Consider the following 21,575-nt stretch of genomic DNA (forward strand, 5'->3'; position numbering starts at 1 on the left):
TAGAACTGGTCCTGCTGACTTTTACCTCCAAGTCAGACAGATACACACCTGGAGTATCTGACCTGTTCTTGACAATGGGAACAATAAATGTTGATTTTTCCAAGCTCATGGACAAATGCTAAAAAAAGGTATGTCTGTTTTTAGTCTCCCATACCTTTGTTAGATAGGGCAGACAAAACAATACAAACACCTGTCAGCGCAATGTGATAAAATTCAACAGCACCACAAACTGCAGCCTCCTAAAATGACCATAAAGTTGAATCAACACCTAAACAGCTTCGTATCAACAAAAACTTAATGCTATATCCTTTGTAAGGATATGATCTACTGCAAGTTGTATTAGTGTAGGTTTTGGCAAAGATGCTTTATAACAAGAGACCACGTTACAAGCTACGCCAATAGTATGAAATGATTTACACTTCCTGTCCCTTAAGTGGGCACGTTGGTCTCTCAGTTCACTCTAAATTCTTTTAATGTCAATTAAAACTATTATTCAAGCAACAATCTCCAGGGCTGACAAATGAAGCAAACACCGAAGTCCAGAAAAACTGCAGTTCTTTTAACAGCCACTTGAGGCTGGCTCCAGAAGTGAGTCAATCCCCATAAACCCCCATGTTAAAATGCCCAACTTAACAGCAGATATAAACATGTTTACAGCCTGGTACAAAAAGTGGTTATAGTCTCTATAGCTAATTTCTCTGTTCATGACAATGTGGGGTGGATTTATATATATAAAACCTATATAACCTATTTACATTTTATGAAGGCTTAAAGTTGCACATAATTAAGGGCGCGCCACTTTGAGTGACAGGATGTCTGCCAATAGTGTCCTCAGTTTCTCAATCAGATCCACGACTCACCCAAATATGGTCACCTCTGGCTCCAAAAAACCAAGATGGCGACAGCTTTAATGCCGAACTTGAGGCTTCAAAACAGTTCTCAAACCAATGGGTGATGTTACGGTAGCTACATCCACTACTTTTACAGTCTATGCTTTTACTTAAGCCCCATGCACAGTGCTTCAGCATGTGGAGGAATCCAAAGCTTGACAGGCCTGCCGTGCCTCGTTACGGTTGCTATGCTATGATTGAAAATTCACTACTTGGGGGAGGAGTTAAGTAAAAAATCAATTGAAAGTACATTGCGAAAGACTGCGTACATTCTGAGCAGAAATAGCAGCCATCGCTTTTACCGTATTTAAATTCAGTTTTAATGAATGACTTTCAAAACAGAATGCGTCCCAGATGTGATACAAAAGACACAAGACACTGCAGAGATATTATAAACATAATCACACGTGCAGTCAGTCATCATCATCCTTTCAAGTATGTTTTCCCGTGGGCTGGGCACATTCAGAATCACCACTATGTGATATGGACTTAAAGGACTACTTAACTCGCAAAATGACCATTTGTATATCAAACTCTCACCTCGTTACCTAAACTCATGAAAAAAAAAACCCAGTTTCTCCTGCATGCCTCCAGGGTGAACAAAGAGTCCAAATAAGGTGAACATTCTTCATCAGTTGAAGTAAAAGTGCGTTTAACAGCAGCAAAAATGTATCAAAACATCTGTTTACAAACTCAGTTCTTCCCAAACACTGGCATTTTCATTAAAGCATTACTACTGGTAGACGTAAGCATTTTATATTTTCACGTGTTTCACAAAAATGCATGTCTTTGGGAAATACTGAGCATATGACTGGATGAATGAGACTTGGATTATACTGCAGGAGTTGTGTGAGAGTTTGTAACAGACGTTTTAAGTTTTGCTTTTGTTAAACGCGGTCCCCAGTGACTTCAGTTCATAAATAAGATTAGACTTTTTTGGATTCTCTGTTCACCGAGAAGGCATTTTCTTCATGAATTCAATGTAACACGTGGTGAGTAATTGATATACAAATGGTCATTTTGAGAGTAAAATATTCTTTTAAGACACTAACATTGCACAGTGTAAAACAGACTAATTATGGATTAGAAAAAAATAACTACATGATAAGAAGTTGTGATATTTTTACACCCCCTAGAACAGATATAAGGAGGCATCAAGAAGAGCAACAAAGTTCTGTCACTGCTTATTGCTCCAGCATGGCTGAAGATGAATTACAAGACTTCACTGATTGCTTCAGATAATTTACAAACTTTAAAAGCAGCCAGTCATAAAGACCAGTTAAAGGTCCGATGTGTCGTTTTTTTTTCTTCACTTCAACTGAAACATTGCTTGAATTTACATGTAAGTCAACCAAAAGTTGTCTATGTGGTGAACTAAACACATAAAGAACTCCACTGAGTGTCCATTTGGAAAATAGTAAGTGTGGACCCCAAATCCCCTAAGTGCAGGAGCTCTTTTAGGCCCCTAGAAAAGGTGAACCACCCCCACACCCCTCCCAACACAGACCTGGTCCACTGGCAACAGAGGCTCCTCTGCTGCAGGTCAGTGGCTCACACAGTGATCAGTCTCTGTTTGGACTCCTTGTCTGTGTCTTGCCGGGCCAGTTTTAATGTGTCTTGCTTAGGAAGTCCGTACAGGTAGATGGAAATGCACACCAGGAAGGCTCCGGTGGCAAACGAGATTGCTGCACAAGAACGTAAGAACAGTAAAATTAGACATTTCTGTGATTTAAAAAAGACATTTGTGGAATTGAAACAATTTTGAAAAAGCAATCTTCAGCTGGGATCCTGGCATTCATGAGAATGGCATTTGACGTGCCTAGGGCTGCCCCTGATTAAGATTTTTCCTAGTTGACCAGTAGTCGTCATTTAGGGCCATTAGTCAACTAGTCCACTGCATGTTTACAATATCAATTTAATTATTAAATGATATATTTTGGGCGGGGCAACACAATGGTTTGAGTTGAAGGTGTGAGAAAGAATAGTATCATTGTTAGCACTGTGCTACATTACAGAGAAATACAAACCGTACTAATGAACCTTCATTAATATAGGCCGATATTTTATCTACAAGTGCACGTCACACACTGAGCGAGCCGCCTGTTAATGACGTTGGCAAAGCAGTAATGATTGTGCTAAGTGGCTAATGGGCATGTAGCTACTGACATGTTTCAGATGATACGTCATGTTTGTAGTCGACCAATGAAGATGAGTTTACATATCACCTTGGGTTCGTCCTTCACCTTCTCAAAATGATCCCACACTTTGGATTTCCTGCCCGACATGTTATTAACTAGCCTGTGAGATAACGGCAGGTACCAGCCCTGGAAATTAACCTGACTCCTGTCTGACTGCTGAGCGTGGCCACTTCCTGTGTCTGTCCTTTCAAATTAAATTCCCACATGGTCCAGTCATAAAGGTTTTGATTCATTTTGACAAGGCACAGCTCCTTATAGAGTTTCACGTTTTCTTTTTACTTTCTGCGACTAAGCGACCAATGGACTCTCGCCGAGAGTCGACTAACATTTGGTCGACTATTAACTGTTCAGGAATGACCCAAGGAACATGACAAAGACCTCAAAGCATCGGCCTCACCTCCAAATCCCAATCTGATCGAGTATTTTTGGGATCTGCCAAAGTTTGGTTTTGAGAAACTTACTTATCTGTAGTCCAAACAAGAGAACAGATGCCACAGTTGAGAGAACGATGGCGGCTGCAGCAGAGAAGCCCTTCATGATGTTGTCCGTGTACTTCACCACCACGGACGTGTACAGACCGCCCACACTGGCCAAGACTGAAATCAGAGAGAGCAGTGTCAGCTAAAATACTGTGAAGGAAAGTGACATCGAACAGGAAACTCTGTCAGGTTTAGTCGTACTTACATATTACAAAGCACACCCAGGGCGTATAACCGAAGAAGAAGCCTTTCTCCAGGACCTTCTCACCATCGTTAATGAAAACACCAATCAGAGTGACCAAAATGCCCGACAGGTACATTTGGATGTTTCTCACCCACAGAGACGTGTCTGAGCTCTTCAGCACCTTCTCAAAGTACACACCTTAATCAGAAAGGAGACAACAAAGCTATTAGTGCAAGAAAATACCAAAAATTTGTGATGCAAATCTCAAATAATGTCAAAAACAAGATGACAGATCTCACTCCTCAATTACCGCAATAATACACTTAAAGCAACGCATGATGAGCAAAGACATCAGCTGGTATCAGTTTAACGTCTGAGTGCACATGATGCGTTTAATTGGTTTGTGTTTGTCTAGTGGCTCAAGTATTTGCATTATACATGGCAGCAAAATCAATATTGGGAAAAAGGTGAAACCACCACCAGGATTCAGGATGCAGGATATTTTTACTATCCCTAAGAGACAGCTGGTGTACAGTCAGCAGTGTCATACACCCATTTTCACACGACACATAAAAAACATACGTTAAATACAAAAATAAAATGAATACGCCTGCGATTTTTGCTGCAAACCTTTACAATGCCCAGCAACTTGTTTCTGTGCTTTAAGTTAAGTGCGCCACACCAGCAGATACAAGAAAAAGTAAGAAGTGATTCAATTAAACAGGAATAAAATATCTTAATAAAAGTGCTATCAACATTAAACATCAGAGTTTGGGGTAGGAATACATGCGCTGATGAGCTCTTTTGCAGACAGCATCCACCTGATGCTCAAAGGTCAGCTTGTTTTCCAGACTGGTGCCAAGATACTTTTACGGCTTCACAACCTCAACAGCCTGATTATTGATAAAACCACAAGAGGACCATCTTCTTGGTTTTAGATTCCTTCATGTCTAAGAAGGAAGATTTGCACCAGTTAGTGAATTTGGTCACTACTGTGCCATGATCAGGGTCATCTTTGCTGAGGAGTGGCACTATCAGTGGTGAGTTAATGATGTGACACCTCGCATGTTGACTCTGGCACGCTTTATGTACAACACAAACAAAAGTGCTGAGAGGACGCAGCACTGAATAAGGCATCATTAACTCTCACACGTTGTGACCTCTCAGTTAAAAAGTCTGTCAGCCAGCACATCAGACCACGATCAGCATGGTGAGTGCTCTCTAGTCTTTCTGCTAGAATATGTGGCTGGATAAAATTGAAATCAGAGAAATCAGCCTCACAAAAAGGAACTCACAACGTTTTTGCACCCTCAACGTGATGAAATCATGTTAAGTAATGTACCAATCGCATCCTCAACACCCCTGCCTGACAAATTGGAGCAGGTCCAAACTTGCCTGCCGTGTTCAAAAGCACATCTTTCACCATCTTCTCCAGCATCTTCATGACCACGATGGTGAATGCTACAGGCCCGTAGCCATTAAATAACTTTGGGGATGACATTTCAGGCTGTATTCTTAAAAAAATGTGCTGTTTTCTGGCTCAGGTATGAGGTCCCTTGTCCTCATACCTGAGCCAGAAAACAGCACATTTTTTTAAGAATACAGCCTGAAATGTCATCAGGGTCAGGACTTTTCCTTTCTTTTTCACTCCTGAAGAGTTTCAGAACTTTGCCTTTATCTACATGCAGTTCTCCTTAAGAGCAGGAGCAGCATTTTGATAGACTGACAGCTCTTCATTAAAATTATGGACATTAAAATGATTATAAAAAGTACTCCGCTCATTTGAAAATTCAAAGGAATACTTGCCATTGAGGGGAATAGGGCAGTACTAGGACTGCATTCGTGAATGTCCGGTGCTTGAGCATTTTTTTTCAACCACCCTTATGGCTGCACGTAGCAAGTCTGACTTTTTTTTTTTTACCTGTCTGTAGTTTCCTGTACTGGGCCAGATCCCCTTTATTATAAATGATATTTCACTCAACAACTGTGTTCTTGACAGATTCTGAGACCCATGGCTTATTATTTGGATATTCATTTACACAGAATACATTTACCTGCAAATCCAGAGCAAAGGACAGCAATAGCGATGGCCATGAACCCAACAAAAGGATTCTGCTCAACCTGAAAAAACAAAAACAAAACAGAGAGATGCCATGAGCCACCAGACAGACAGTAAACACCACACGCAGCTCAGGGAGATACAGGTAATAAAAAGCTAAACCCATGACAGAATGAGTCACTGCGCATATCATTCACAGAGTCAGAAGGAGGGTTAGGACATTTAAATTTTTTTGGTTATGCCACACCCACCTGTACTTTAGTCGCCTCTGCAGGCTTCCATTGGACAAGCGTTACGCCCCCGCAGAGCATGAAAACGGAGAACCACTGCAGCCGGCTGAGAGAGCGGTTCAGCATGAGGACTGTACACAAGGCCGTGCACGGGATCTTCAGCTGATAGGTGACCTGCACGGGAAAACACACGTTAGGATCTAAAATCTATTGATTTCTTTTTTTGACTTCATAATAGAGGGAGGGTTGACTGAGAATTCCACACGTACCAAAGATATTTATGGAAACCTGTTTTTAGGGAAGAGTTCAACAGTATAGATCACATTAACAGAGGCCAGGGTGAGCTGCAGGTTTCAATGTTTGTGCCACAACGTGTCTTATCATGCTAAAACAGTTAGTGTGGTTATGTAAGTGTAAACTAACTGTGGTAAACTTCCACAAACCAAACTTGCCACCACAAACACAGAGTATAGAAGCAGATTGAGAGAGAGAGAAACGCCCCTTTGTCTCACAACTTAACATAAAACGTTAAACTAGGCAGTGCTGATCAAATATAAACCACGATTCTGTTACTGTATCACCTATTTCTCACCTAAAATGTTTTCAGAAACACATTTTAGTGCACTGTTTGGCTGTAATACGAGAATTTGTGAACAGGAAGTGGGCGAAAACACAGATAAAAATGGTAAAACTAACAGCGCTGGACAAATATGAACCAAAAAATTATTACTAGGTTGCCTATTTCTTACCTCAGTTGTTTTCTAACTCATAACTTAGCTTACCATCTAACAAGATTGTTTGTTACCAGCCAGCTGCCATATTGTTTTTGGTAAGCAAATATGTCACCCACCAATGGGAGTATTGTTGGTTAATTGTTTAACCAATTGTTGTTATTGTTGGTCCCATTTATTGGCAGTGCATTCTGGTAGTTGTAGGTTTTCCACCTCTTGAGCAAAAGCAAATGCCACAGCCCTTTTTCTCTGTTCATATAGCGCCAATTTCAAAAGTATTGGCGTCTTTCTACTGCATAGACAGACTAGTTTCAGGAAAAGACCATCTTTAAAGTGGTGAATTACGTCTTAAATTGTTAGAGTTATGTAACAGCTCTTTCCAGCTTTCAACAGTCTTCTACATTTTAATTGAAATATCTTACGTTTTGGACTGTTGGTTAATAAATTAAATAATTACCAGGTTAGCCAATAATGAAAATACTTGTATTGTGTTAAACAGGCTGCTAACTGCTAACCAAGCCACACTCTGTCCAGTGTGTACCCACCCTCATCGATGCAAACAGTTCTCAAAGAGTAGCAATTAAACTCTAATGACATAGTTTACTTCGCTCACGTTACAAAATGACATAATTATAAGCACGATTTTAATCTCTATAATTATGTATTTAATGATGATGTATCCAATATTTGTGCAGCTATCAACATGAAATGATTTGGTGAGGACAATCACATAGTGGACCATGACATTGGATATTATTCTCTAAACTATTTCATCTTCGCAATAAAATTAATAGTAAAAAGTCGTTTAATAGAGCTGTGTTTATTGTGTTTATTAGAGCTGCAATGATTAGTCGATCGACAGAAAATAAATCAGCAGCTAGTTTGATTATCAACTTGTCATTTTTTGAGTACAAACCGAAACATCTGCTAATCACAGCTTCTCCAATGTGAGGATATTTTATGCTTTTTCTGTTTTTTATTATGATGGATGGATATTTTCTGACATTTTACAGACTAAATGATGAATCAAGAAAACAATCAGTGGTTTATCTGATACTGAATATAGTTCTGAGGTGCAGCTCTTGTATTTATTTGCATTGCCGATGCAACTGTATCTCTGTGTATCTCTTTACAATGTGAAGCCAGTGGGTGCAGCAGAGACACAACAGGTTCACCAACCATCCACACCCAGCCACTTTATTGACCATGCACACTGCACATTCATTTCAACAGGATTATTCTGTCCGTACCTGATAAACTGCTGCATCGAGGTTACTCAAAGCAAGAAAGGCCATGTTATTCTGAATCGCGTACACTAGCGATGGCACGCTCAGCTTTAGCAGTTCTTTTGGGCTGCAGAATATATGTTCCACTATGGCCTTCTTCAGTCTGACGGGGCTTCCTGTTTCTCTGGTAGAAGAGTGGAAAAACAGGGAGATGAGGAAGGAATTTAAACACTTCAGATGATTCAATTTATTCCACTTAATGGAAGTTCTTATATGTCTTAAATTTCCTTCAATAATCTACATGTGGTGTGTCTGATCAGTAAGGTAGCTCAGGATCTCTGACCCTAGTTTTTTGTTGGTCAAATTCATGCTGCAAGTGTTTCCGAATATCTAAGAATAGCTGAAGAACAATTTACCTTGTTAGCCTGGCTTTTGATTCAAATATTTACAGCTATCTGTTGAGTTTTTCCTTGTATTTTGTTGCCTTTTTTAGATCTACTTTACTTATTTTTTACTTGTAGTATTTCCATTGGAATTTTAATTTTATTCCACTCTTGTTAAAGCATATTTATCTCAAATTTTTCCATTTGCAGTAGACAACAATTACTTAACTGTAGGTATATTTTTTTACAGTCTTACCATTAGCTTCAGTCACAAGTGCACTAACCATTAAAATGTGAACAAATAAATGTGTATGTATAATAAGGTGCTGTACAAATAAAGATTGCTTGTACAGTTTGTCTATGTGCGAGCAAACGTGTCTTTCAAGAGATTAAAGAAGGAACTATACCGGTTAGACACATATTTTTTAAACAATAGGATTCCTGCACTGAAGTCAAGTCTTTGTGAACAACTATAGAAATGCACATGCACTGCTGTGTTTTTACTACATTCTCCCCTGTGATTAAGTCTCTATGTCTCTATGTTGTGATGTTCTTGAGAGAGATCTTATTTATCATTCTGTGAATCCACTTGCTTGGTCATTTTTTCACCTACAAGGAAATAAAAAACTTTTCTTCTGTAGTTATCATATTTATTCAAGTGCAATGGTGACACTTACTTTGTCAGCATCCCCAGACTCAGTATTAACTTAATGACCTCAGTGATGCACACTGCAGTTGTGGAGAAGTACAGGTCGCCTGATGAGATGGTCCTGGTGTATCGCAGTGCCACTGTGTATGTAGCCGCCACCAGTGTCATCACCGTCAGGCAGTACAGCTTGAAAACCACGCTCACATTTTCTGGGTAGAGACAGGATGGAAATGTAGTGACAGTGCTAACTTCATGTAACGTTAGCTAACGGTCATTTCTATACAGTTATTTAACACTGACAAGTGTTAGCACTTCGTTTAATGATAACGAAACTATAACTGACACACAACTACTGGCTAACAGCTCTTTAATTAATTTACCCCAGTTTATTTTGCTGTTCCCGTTACTGTTGGTCATCTAACGGCTAACATTAGCCTTCCATGCTAGCTTGTAATAACTGGTTAAACTCACCGCCGGCCATCGTTGCTCTGGTTTGTGTCCGTCCGAGAGTCGAGGAAGTCAATAATCCCGTTGACGTTACATGCCATCAAATCTTTCACACATATCCAGTGTGGATTGAGGAATGTTGTCCGACCAGCTAGCTACACATCGCGTAAAGAGTCTGGCTCAGTCTCCTGCCTGGTGGCATACTGACTTCATTTACCAGAATGCAGCGCGAGTCGACGCTATGAAGAGGGCGTTTGTTTTCTGTATCCTGGAATTCAGTTTGTTCGTTAAATGACGACTCTTTGCGTTAATTCGTCATTCTGTCACATAACATTACCACTGAAAACTTTCATTTTTACATTTATAAGTATTCAAGTGTTCTCACAGGTTTCAGCTGTTAACCGTTATTGATAAAATGTCGTTTTTCCCGGGGCGAACCAAACGTCTAAATTGAGAAGAGCAGCCTGGGATGGCACCGTCGGCGGGAATGTTTGATTTAAACGTGCGTTTCGCCCCTGGCAAATGTTTAATCCCCCCTGACAGACAGTAGACACCTGTGAGATTAAAAATTACCTTTGATGATGCCACTCACTGCTGAATCACAGGTAACAACAGGTAGCAACAGGTAACAACTTTTTGGTTTATCTCCCGGAATTTGCGGTGGGAACGCCATATGACCGGATTCCTTGGGTCAAATGAGGATGTGCTAGCTACTGCTTGTCAACAGTTGTTAGCAAGAAATCTAGAACAGTGACTCATTTTTAATTCAGTAGTACAGTAAGTTTTTTTAAAATATTTTTGCTTCCCCATATATGTCATGTACCAAGATGGACAAAATATTTGACACAATTTTAAAGGGGATCTACGCTCATTTTCAAAATTCATACATTTTGTTCCTATTATCTAAGACAGTCCAAAATATGAGTAAACATGAACAACTCCCTCCCAAATCCAAAAATTGGAGTGCTAAAACTTGAATTTGTGATGTCATTGCTAGTATAAAGTAGCCTATGGAACTGCTCCACAGACAGTGTAGCCTTAAAGATCAAAACCAGGGCGGTTCAGGAACATGCTCTGAATTGGTCTACACATTCAGGTACAGTAGCTCTAACCTGTTTCCTCCAAGATAACAGGCTTTGTTTAAAAATATATATTTATCTAAGTGATATATGCGTGTGTATTGCTTGTGCAGCTGAATGGGGCACCTGACCTGACCAGCCCATGTGAATACCAGTCCCCCTTTGACGCCATGAACAATCTGACGTCGCCAGCCTGGTTGCCCTGGCGTCGAAGCATGGTGGAAAGAAAGGCTTAGCAATTTGTCTTAAAGTCTAACCTGCCTGTGTGTATGTGGGTCAGTTTTGTTGCTTTTGAAGACGATGAAGTTGGAGCTTAAAATGAACACGTTAAAGGAAGACTTCACCCCTCAAATGACCATCTGTGTATCAGCTACTCACCCTGTGTTACATTTAATTTGTATGTTAAACTTTGTTTTTCTCAGAAGAATCCAAAAGAGAAAATTCTTGATTAATTGAAGTCGTAGGCAACTGTGTTTAACCACCACAAAAACATATTAAAACATCAGTTGAAAAAGTCCGATTTATATAGTTGTACGCTCAGTACTTCCCAAACAGACAGTCCTTTCCAGTGGGGAACTGAACTGAAAATAAAGCTTATCTATCCACTCTTCAAAGCTAGTCTGCATTGACAAAAACAGTAATTTTACCTCACTGAACGTGAGAGCTGCTGGTCTACCGCTGCCTCGTTCAGTTAGTTTGTGACTTTGGTGTTGTAAAGGGTTAATTAAGATTCACCAAAGTCACACAAAAACACAAACAAACTAACTGATCAAGGCAGTGGTAGACCAGCAGCTCTCATGTTCAATGAGGTAAAATTACTGTTCTTGTCAATGGACTCTGGCTTTGAAGGGCACATAGATTCAATTTCACTTTCCATTCCACTCCCTGTCAGAAAGAGCTGTCTGGGAAGACTCACTTCTCTGGTTTCTGGTTTTGAGAGAGAAGCTCATGTTCACAATATTGATTGAACTTTTCTAGTCCATGCGAGTAACCTACCAGAATTCCCAATTTAGATGGTGTTAAATGCAAAAAACAAAAAACAAAAATGTTATGGAAGGTAATACTTGTATGTTTCAATGTGTTGCACAGGTGTTTACTTGACAGTCCAGGGGTCCGTTTCACAAAGCAGGTTCAACAAACTCTGAGTCTAATCCTGAACTCTGAGTTGATCTACTCTGAGATAGGAAACTCTGAGTTTCCGGTTCCAGAACAGCTGATTTGAATCAGTTTAATCAACTCGGAGTAGTTTCACCTGGAGTTAAGCGCGTGCACCACAACTATAAAAAGCCAGCATCAATGGAGCCCCGATTCGACGAGTCACCATGGCAACGGGGACGGGGAGGGCTGCGTTTTTCACCCCACTAGAATAAGAAATCTTAATGCACTCATACTACGAGTTTGAACACGTTTTCAAAAAGAAGTGCAACACCGCTGCAGCTGCAAAAGAGAGGGCGACGGCGTGGGAGAATGCATAAGTTTAAATGTTGTCCTTTGCAATCACAATAATATTACAGGGGAAAACTGCTTGAATGGTAGCCTATTCGTTTATTTCATTTAGGTGCAATCCCGCGGGGGAGAAGCGCACTTGGCAGCAGTTTAGGATGAAATATAAAAGCATTGTTCAAACAGGTAAGACCTCGGCATAATGTCATGGGGGTACCTCATTTTGATCGTGTTTTACATTGTAAAGTAAATATTAAGTGGCTGTTTGACTGTGCAGTTGTTTTATCCCCAACATAATGCTGTTTTCATACACATAAATGTCTTCTCATCTATATCATGTTCTGTTAAATAATTAAGCCTATTTAAACTAACACAGACTTCTACTCAGCCAACAGAAAGAAGGCAGATGCCCGTAAAACGAGCACACTTTTCTGACCGCCCTGCATACAGTTGCCTTACTCAAGTGCTCAGCGTCTCATTCAGTCATTGTACAAAAAACTTCCATTTGCAAAGAAACGCAGCGCAGCACACAATATCTGCTGGGATGTGAGAGCATGACTACGATTGGTAATGTTGCAAATGTAAGGACGGATTAGGTTGTGTATGTAGATGATGGACTGTGACGTGAAACGGTACCGCTCAAAAAGATAATTGTGTGGAAATGCTAAAACATCTATGCGCGTTCTGATAACCATCTCCCGACGAATATTTAATTCTCTGCGCAGTAATGCTGCACCTTCATCCACGGGATCGTTATCAAAAGGACATGCCATGTTAGTGAAAAAAGTCGCCACCTACTGTGCCTAATGGACTTCTAATATACTGACTCTGATTTTTTTTTAATGATTTTTTTTAAAAGACAGACGGCAGAACTAGGCTACGCCAAAACTCGCCTGCTGACTGAATGAATGAGGAAATCAAATGGAGTGTGTGTCTCTGAAAGAGGGCGGAGACAGAGAGAAACTCGAGGTTCATTGAGAAAAACCTGGTCCCGACCAGGTTAGGTTCATAGAGTCTGTTACTATGGTAACTGACCGAGAGCTTAAGTTACCCCTCTCTCTGAAACAGGCTAGAGTTACTCCTCTTTCTCTGGTTTGAGTTACCTCCCTTTTTGAAACGGAAAACTCAGAGTTTCCCTCATTTCAGGGTTAACAGACTCTGAGTTTTCACTAAACCTGCTTTGAGAAACGGACCCCAGTTTCATTTCTGTTCAGCATGTAAGTGTAAACACTTTAAGGATTTTAATGATGGTTGTCATTTTTGTCAGATATTCACATGCTTATTCTGTGTCCAACCATTTTCGTGACAAAAACAGCCAAATGTTCAGTCTTAAAACATTTGCACAAGTGCGTAAAACATTATTTTTGTGTAGTTAACGGGACCTTTATGATAGAGATACTGATTAGCAATTGTCAAATTCCATTTACATGCATTGGCAAATCAATTAATAGGTCACATAAAGTCATAAACTCCCAAAAATACTATTTTGTCATGGTGCGGGCAAAACAAAATATTCAAATCTGATATGCACAGACATGTAAGACAACACCGATGCAGTGAATAAATGTTTGAATTTATTTTTTTGACAAAAAAACAACAAGAAATAAACATGTTCTATATGTCATTTAAGTATTTAATGATTTACCATCAGTCAATGTAAATATTAGAATAACTGAGCAGGAATCACTGTGAAACTGTTAAAATGAACAGCACATGGACTCAGGTTTGCAGCAAGAGTGTATTGACATGCAGTTTCCATCACCGTAAAACAGATTCTGATCGACTTTGTCATCATTTATCATGACATTAAATAAAATGGGGATGTCTAAACTGTTTATAGGTCAAACTGAGACCTGGAACAACAATATGATCAAGATGATGATGGGTGTTCTCAGGGAATACTCTGATACGGCTAATGTTAAAGAAAAGTACTTATTTATTTCAAATAAGTATAAAGAATGGTATCACATTAAACACGTGAGGAAAGGAATGTATTACAGCATAAAGCCTAGTGACTACATCTTCTGTTAAGAATTCACCAGTGCCTTTCATGGCTATTCAGACCTCTACGTAACAATCTGTCTTATCTGTCTGAGCTTCTTGCACGAGAGCAGAAGCGAATCATCTCCCTCTGACAGCAGCCAAAACCCCACCACACTGACATATTTTCCAACATCACAGCCTGCTGGGAACACACTGAAACTGCAGGTGGTTTTAAATGGGTAGAGAAGCGATGGTATTACCCGTCAGAGAGAAAATTCTTAGATGTTTTATGTTATGGGGAGAATGTCCACCACTTCTTGTTTAAACTTCCCATAAAGGCTGCAGCCTGTGATATTATTTTGGTGTAGCTCTTCTCACAAATGGCACATGGTCCATGCAAGTCCATGTACTGCTGCAGGAGGAAAAGCTGTAGTATGCATGGATTGAGCATTGTAACTGCAACTGAAGTGAACTCAGGAGGTGTCTGAGGAAACATGATCGAAGCCTTCGCTCTCCCTCACCAGCGCCCTCTCCAGGATGACACGGCCCTCCTTGTAGCGTTGGCTTTCCTCGGTTGCGAACTCGTACATCCAGCCCAGCTTGCTGTTGCAGTTCTTGCAGCTGACGTCCCGCACCATGTGTCTTCCTGTCAGCATCACTCTGTCTTGCACCTCGCTGTGCTGCAGATTCACAACCTGGAGGGCAGCAGTCACATATCAGTCACTGTAACAATTTTTTGCTTTTCATCAGATTTTTTTGTAGGTTTTCCAAGAAAATTTCAGCAAAGTCAAAACATTTAAAAGTCTGAGGTGTGGACCAGATGTAGCTGCAAAATGAATTAATTTTGATGAAGTTTAGGGCGGCAACTGCAATACTTTGATTTCTTAATTTATTGTTTATTCTATAAAATGTCAAAAAAGCGTGGAAAGAAAAAATTCCAAGAACCAAGCTGGTGTCTTTAAATAGCTATTTTCTCTGACCATCTGCCACACCCAAATATATTTAATTCAGAATCAGTGGAAATCTTTACACATCTCTTAACCTACAGTGGGAATGACTAGCTGACTCTGGGTGATGTTAAAGTAAGCAACACTTCTCTTATCCCATGACCCAGGTGAAGGAGGTGATGCGCAGGTACCTTGTTGAAGAGGAAAGCTCGGCCTGTGGCTCCAGTGAAGCGTGTGGAGATGAGCTCAGCTCGGTTGGTCAGGATTGTGTCACAGTTGGCACAAGAGAACAGGCGAGTCCCTCCAATGTGATCCAAGAAGATACGCCCCATTTTGTCTACCACCAGAAGGTAAGCACAAAAACATGTAAACAAAGCAGGCTTGTAAACCAGCCAAGTAAATACAAAAGGGGAAAATTGTATTTCCTTTTCACTGGTGATCAATATAATGATTTATCCAAAAGTTACAAAGAAAACTGTAATAACTTGTACAATAAAACTGTTTAAGAATGAGAGAGCTTATGTAGAGCTTAAAGTCGTAGCTCTCCATTAATATATCTTGTATGAGGCCATTTTAGACCATGTTGCAATTCAACTATCTGTCCTGTTTTGCATCAGTGTGATCAAATACCTTCATTTGTCAGGTATTTTATTAGCTGGAATTGCAGAAGACATTTCAATCTGATCATTTTTTCCATTGACAAAGTCTCAACTGGTTTTCCCAGCGTTTACTACATCTCAATAAATATTAATGTTGTGACATAAAATTACATAGGGTACCGTGACAGGGGATTTTATCCTAATTGCCCAGTTTTTTGTCTGTGACACCAAATTTTTAAAAAGTGCAACACATAAGGGTGAGCCCTGATGAAAGAAATGGCAGAGGCAGTGCCACCCTACTACAGAATATACAATCAGAGCATTATAATAGTGTTGCATTCAATGTAACCCAAAAATAATTATTGAGGGGGCTATTTTATCTGCATGTATTAATTCACTAAATACTGTCAGTAATTTACAACCAGTAACGTCAACTGTTTGCTGTATGTCGCATATCAGTTGTCCCTTTTAATGTTGTCTCTGCGACACAAAATGACCGACAAACATTAATTCTGTGGTGACCCATTGTGAAAAAAGATACTGTATTTACGGTTTTCACCCTGAAATGCTGGACTCACGTGAAGGCATCATTTGGCCTGGTATGTCAATAACAAGGTTAAGCAAAAGTCAAGAAAGAAAGAAACGTTTTAATATATATTAGCTTCCTGTTGTTAACAAAGAAAAGCTCTAAGATGTATGGAAAAAAATAAAAATATCAACGCAAAGGTCTGTCAGAGGAAAATATGTCAAAGCATCAAGATAGTAACGTTAGCTAACGTTAACCGTTACCGTTAATAGGCCGAAAACGCTTTAGTCGAAGTCAAATTTCTCACCTCGTAACGTTAGCTAGCAAAATGGCAGTTGCGAGGAAAATTTTGTCGTCGAAGTGACTTAATTCACCGGTGTGTCTTTATTCTCGGGTGATTTATTCGGTCCCCGTTTCCTCTGTTATTGTTGTCAAATTCGCCTCAGCGGAGCAGTTGATACGACCAGTGAGCAATCAAGCTAGCTACTATGGGAACGACAATTTCCGGTCAGAACCTTCAAAGTAAATCCTCACTGAGGACATTTATGCAGTCACGGGTGTTATAAATTGTAAAAACGTAATACTAACGATCACAGTAATCACCCCAAACTTTTAGTAGTCTGTGCTGATTACCAGAGTCCACAACGCCACGCTTGTAACCACTTTTTTCCCTCAAATACAAAGTCTATGCTTTTATTTTGAATGCAGAGTCCTCCCAGTCGTTCCCGTGTATCCCTGGTGGCTTAATGTAGCTCTAAACTATGACCACAGGAGGGCAGCAGAGCACAGCCAGCATTTATCATTTATTCTTTTTAAAACCATTGTTTATCTTGGATTAACCTGCTAATGCTGCATTGCTAATTCCCAGGTTGGATGCCTCTTATCATACATGCATCTTTATTGTTTAATTCATTTAAAATCACCCTAATTTTAGTTTTTATTTTAGTAGAGTCCTTCAATAAAAAACATTACATCTAATGTATCTGAGGGGCAAACAGGGAGAACTTGCTTGGACACCTGGGCGACAACAATAAACCAATGTCCAATTCGTCAGGTTTCTTTGAGTGTGGTGACCCATTTATTTTCACACGTGCTCACATACACACAGGTAAAACACTGTATGTCCATACTTCATCTCAGGTAAGTTTCCACTTAACAGTTTCTGACTCCATCACAGGTTAGTATCCATTCAACAGCTGAAAGGTAGATCAAAGGTCAGTTGCCATTCATCAATTTTAGTTTCAAGAGGCTACAAACTCTTCATGCTCCAACACTTAACATGGTCATAAAACTGTTTCCTTACACACACCTGCTGCTCATCACCTGCATCTTACCTACATTACCTGTGGTTTTCCTGTTCTAGTGAGCAACCCTGTGTACAAACAACAAACCTGCATCTATTAACATGTAATCGCCATTAGTTAATTGTGAACCAAAACAAATATGTTGTTGTTGAATGTTATTGTGGCTCCAACAGTTAATATAAATCCATCCAGGACTCCCATAAAAGCAATGAAGTATATCTTCTTCTAGTTTTTGAAGACATTTTAGCCTTATCCTTCAAGATCAGTCTCTGGTTTGTCAGATGTTGAATATTCATTTGTATTTAATTCATTTAATGTTGCAGAAAGGTGAATACATTACAGCAATGGCGACCTCTCCTGAGTCTGTTGGGAACAGGAGATGGAAAACAGGAGAGAGCGCATGTAGTCATTAAATATTATGGACCAATTTAGCACCAATCAAAACTACTCAGACATCAACACACGGCCAAGTACTTATCATCATGAACAAAAAAAATCCTGCTATCAAGGAACAGATAAACTTTACAGCTTAGATTAAGAAAATCAAGACAGTGTGCTCTACCTGCTGATACATGCCTTACATTCAAATAAAAAGATAAGTGCCATATAAATCCAACAGGCCTGATAGTAACCTCGCACGTCTGTTCTGTTCAACCTTTACCAGCTCAGTGAGCTTTTTGCCCTCATACTATATGCCTTTAGTGCACTTTATCCTCCCATGACATTTCGCATCTTCACCAGATTGTTCAAAAACCTCAAAGCCTCCCACCTTAGGTTACATGACAGTGAGTCAAAGACAATTCTCTCCCATCGTGTTTGTCTGTGCCGAGCAGCAATAAGTAACATCCATCTGGGGGACTTTCGCTCCAGTCGGTGGGATATGAAAGCAGCCCTGTCTCCCTACACCTTCTCTTATTGTTTCTTCTGTTCCTCCCTTTGATACTTCACTTTGATAAACTGAAAGACTGACTTAAAAGATATCAGTTAATCTTTGTACAGTTACTTAAAATCATGTCTCAGAAGCCATATACACGCCTCTGTTTTTGTGCTGAAGTTGTCGAGGATCTGCCCCGACTTTAAGGGACCGTTCAACCACAAATCAAAAGTACATATTCTTCCTCTTACCTGTAGTGCTCTTTAACACTTAAACACATATTATTTTGGTGTGAGTTGGCAAATGCTGGAGATAGCCATAGAGATGTTTCCCTACTCTCCAATACAGTGGCGTAAGGTAGTGGCGATGGGCCCCAGTGCACACTCCTATAATGGGCCCTACTGCACCCTAGTTACACACTGCTGCTTTTATGTTATATGTGCTTGCAGATGTCCCCAGCTTGTCAATCTTGATAGATTTTGCACCTAAGCGAGCTGCTGTAAATCGTATCGTCTCATTACATGATTAAACAGAGACTTTATATTGGACAACATCAACATACATATTACCCAGCAATCATCTTTAGATTTCTGTATATGATAAAAACTACAAGAAAAAACGGGAAATTATTAGTTTAATCAAATAGTTTTTTATAGTTATATAATTTTATAATTTTTATGCTTTATGCAGAATAAGCCTAGAATTTGTTAGGGATTGATACTATTTTACAAAAACAGAAAACAATGATGGAGATGGGTTTGACTTTTTGAGGGCATAGATAGAAAATTGAGCCCAGTCTCATTCCGATCGTCCAGTCGTTCAAATCCTGTGCTTGGGCAGTGACTTGCGGCATCAAAAACCAATGAAAAAAGGCGTCCTTTAACGTTGGCATGATGCATGGCTGGTTGCCGTTATAGTTTAATTGTGCCCATTGCGTTAGGGCAAGGACAAAAGTTAAGGCGGTGAAAGTTCGACTGGGGTGGGCAGGAGGGTTGGTGGATGGGTCAAACAAACACTGACCTTCACCCAAGAGAGCGGTGTTTGCGTCCCGAAAGATTATAAAGCCAAACCCTGTTCTTTTTTCCTAAACCTGACCACGTGTTCTTGTTGCCTAAACCTAACCACGTATTTTTGTTGCCTAAACCCAACCACATGTTTTTGTTGCCAAAACCCAACCACGTGTTTTTGTTGCCTAAATCACATGTTTTTGTTGCCTAAACCACGTGTTTTTGTTGCCTAAACCACATGTTATTGTTGCCTAAACCCAACCACGTGTTTTTGTTGCTAAAACCCAACCACGTGTTTTTGTTGCCTAAACCACTTGTTTTTGTTGCCTAAACCCAACCACATGTTTTTGTTAGCCAAACCCAACCACGTGTTTTTGTTGCCTAAACCCAACCACATGTTTTTGTTAGCCAAACCCAACCACGTGTTTTTGTTGCCTAAACCCAACCACATGTTTTTGTTGCCCAAACCCAACCACGTGTTTTTGTTGCCAAAACCCAACCACGTGTTTTTGTTGCCTAAATCACATGTTTTTGTTGCCTAAACCACGTGTTTTTGTTGCCTAAACCACATGTTATTGTTGCCTAAACCCAACCACGTGTTTTTGTTGCTAAAACCCAACCACGTGTTTTTGTTGCCTAAACCACTTGTTTTTGTTGCCTAAACCCAACCACATGTTTTTGTTAGCCAAACCCAACCACGTGTTTTTGTTGCCTAAACCCAACCACATGTTTTTGTTGCCCAAACCCAACCACGTGTTTTTGTTGCCAAAACCCAACCACGTGTTTTTGTTGCCTAAATCACGTGTTTTTGTTGCCTAAACCACATGTTATTGTTGCCTAAACCCAACCACGTATTTTTGTTGCTAAAACCCAACCACGTGTTTTTGTTGCCTAAACCACTTGTTTTTGTTGCCTAAACCCAACCACGTGTTTTTGTTGCCTAAACCCAACGACATGTTTTTGTTAGCCAAACCCAACCACGTGTTTTTGTTACCCAAACCCAACCACGTGTTTTTGTTGCCTAAACCCAACCACGTGTTTTTGTTGCCTAACCCCAACCACGTGTTTTTGTTACCCAAACCCAACCACGTGTTTTTGTTACTCTAACCCAACCACATGTTTTTGTTGCCTAAACCACTTGTCTTTGTTGCCTAAACCCAACCACGTGTTTTTGTTACTCTAACCCAACCACGTGTTTTGGTTGCCTAAACCACGAGTTTTTGTTGCCTAAACCCAACAAGGTGTTTTTGTTGCCTAAACCCAACCACGTGTTTTTGTTGCCCAAACCCAACCGTGTGTTTTTGTTGCCTAAACCCAATCACCTGTTTTTGTTACCCAAACCCAACTACGTGTTTTTGTTGCCTAAATCCAACCACATGTTTTTGTTGCCTAAACCCAATCACCTGTTTTTGTTGCCTAAACCTAACCACGTGTTTTTGTTGCCCAAACCCAACCGTGTGTTTTTGTTGCCTAAACCCAACCACATGTTTTTGTTGCCTAAACCCAATCACCTATTTTTGTTGCCTAAACTCAATCACCTGTTTTTGTTACCCAAACCCAACCACGTGTTTTTGTTGCCTAAACCCAATCACCTGTTTTTGTTACCCCAACCCAACTACGTGTTTTTGTTGCCTAAACCCAACCACGTGTTTTTGTTGCCTAAACCCAATCACCTGTTTTTGTTGCCTAAACCTAACCACGTGTTTTTGTTGCCCAAACCCAACCGTGTGTTTTTGTTGCCTAAACCCAATCACCTGTTTTTGTTACCCAAACCCAACCACGTATTTTTGTTGCCTAAACCCAACCACGTGTTTTTGTTGCCCAAACCCAACCGTGTGTTTTTGTTGCCTAAACCCAATCACCTGTTTTTGTTACCCAAACCCAACTACGTGTTTTTGTTGCCTAAGCCCAACCACGTGTTTTTGTTGCCTAAACCCAGCCACCTGTTTTTGTTGCCCAAACCCAACCACGTGTTTTTGTTGCCTAAACCCAACCACGTGTTTTTGAACACGTTGTTGGGAACTACACCTGTCACCCAAATCACCGTGCAGAAGGACGCGTGCATCTACTTGTGGACTAGAGGCTTGTGCTTGTGACATGTAAACATCAATGATGCCTTTTTGGCTGAGCTGTAACATTAGCTAGCTCAGTGGTGCCAGGTGAGCTAGCAGCAGATCCTTTTGCACGTTGATACAGTTGGTGGGTGTAGTTCGGTAGAAAGAAAATAGTACCTACATGAAACTGCTCACAACAAGGTCTGTGGATTATCTTGAGTAACCAGGTCATGACTTCTGGAAAGAGACTTTACTGTTGAGTTTTTCAAATGTAGTTTTTTGG

The 21,575-nt window shown here is 40.1% G+C and overlaps 2 protein-coding genes across 2 annotated transcripts; both read right to left on the reverse strand.

Moving 5' to 3' along the window:
- Positions 1–1,186: 1,186 nt before the first annotated feature.
- On the reverse strand, positions 1,187–9,692 carry slc35a1 (solute carrier family 35 member A1). The gene is made up of 8 exons (XM_033648723.2): positions 9,501–9,692; positions 9,058–9,238; positions 8,022–8,181; positions 6,062–6,214; positions 5,806–5,872; positions 3,773–3,949; positions 3,550–3,684; positions 1,187–2,575 (listed from the first exon to the last, which is right to left on the reverse strand). Exons 1-8 carry the CDS (start codon positions 9,508–9,510, stop codon positions 2,442–2,444), a joined length of 1,017 nt encoding a protein of 338 aa, XP_033504614.1. The 5' UTR covers positions 9,511–9,692; the 3' UTR covers positions 1,187–2,441.
- Positions 9,693–13,550: 3,858 nt separating this feature from the next.
- On the reverse strand, positions 13,551–16,549 carry LOC117270537 (protein yippee-like 5). Its single transcript, XM_033648197.2, has 3 exons — positions 16,361–16,549; positions 15,120–15,265; positions 13,551–14,676 (listed from the first exon to the last, which is right to left on the reverse strand). The coding sequence occupies exons 2-3, from the start codon at positions 15,258–15,260 to the stop codon at positions 14,455–14,457; spliced, it is 363 nt and encodes a 120-aa protein (XP_033504088.1). The 5' UTR covers positions 15,261–15,265; positions 16,361–16,549; the 3' UTR covers positions 13,551–14,454.
- Positions 16,550–21,575: the final 5,026 nt, after the last annotated feature.

Source organism: Epinephelus lanceolatus, chromosome 13 (assembly GCF_041903045.1).
Source record: "Epinephelus lanceolatus isolate andai-2023 chromosome 13, ASM4190304v1, whole genome shotgun sequence".
Lineage (NCBI taxonomy): Eukaryota > Metazoa > Chordata > Actinopteri > Perciformes > Serranidae > Epinephelus > Epinephelus lanceolatus.

Excerpts from the sequence above, each read along its gene's own strand:
- LOC117270537 (XM_033648197.2), bottom strand. The coding sequence starts at position 15,260 with ATGGGGCGTATCTTCTTGGATCACATTGGAGGGACTCGCCTGTTCTCT. Across the intron at positions 14,677-15,119 it reads GAGCTTTCCTCTTCAACAAG|GTTGTGAATCTGCAGCACAG; the intron begins GTACCTGCGCAT and ends GCTGCCCTCCAG.
- slc35a1 (XM_033648723.2), bottom strand. Across the intron at positions 6,215-8,021 it reads TCGATGCAGCAGTTTATCAG|GTCACCTATCAGCTGAAGAT; the intron begins GTACGGACAGAA and ends TTTCCCGTGCAG. Across the intron at positions 2,576-3,549 it reads CTTGTTTGGACTACAGATAA|CAATCTCGTTTGCCACCGGA; the intron begins GTAAGTTTCTCA and ends GTTCTTGTGCAG.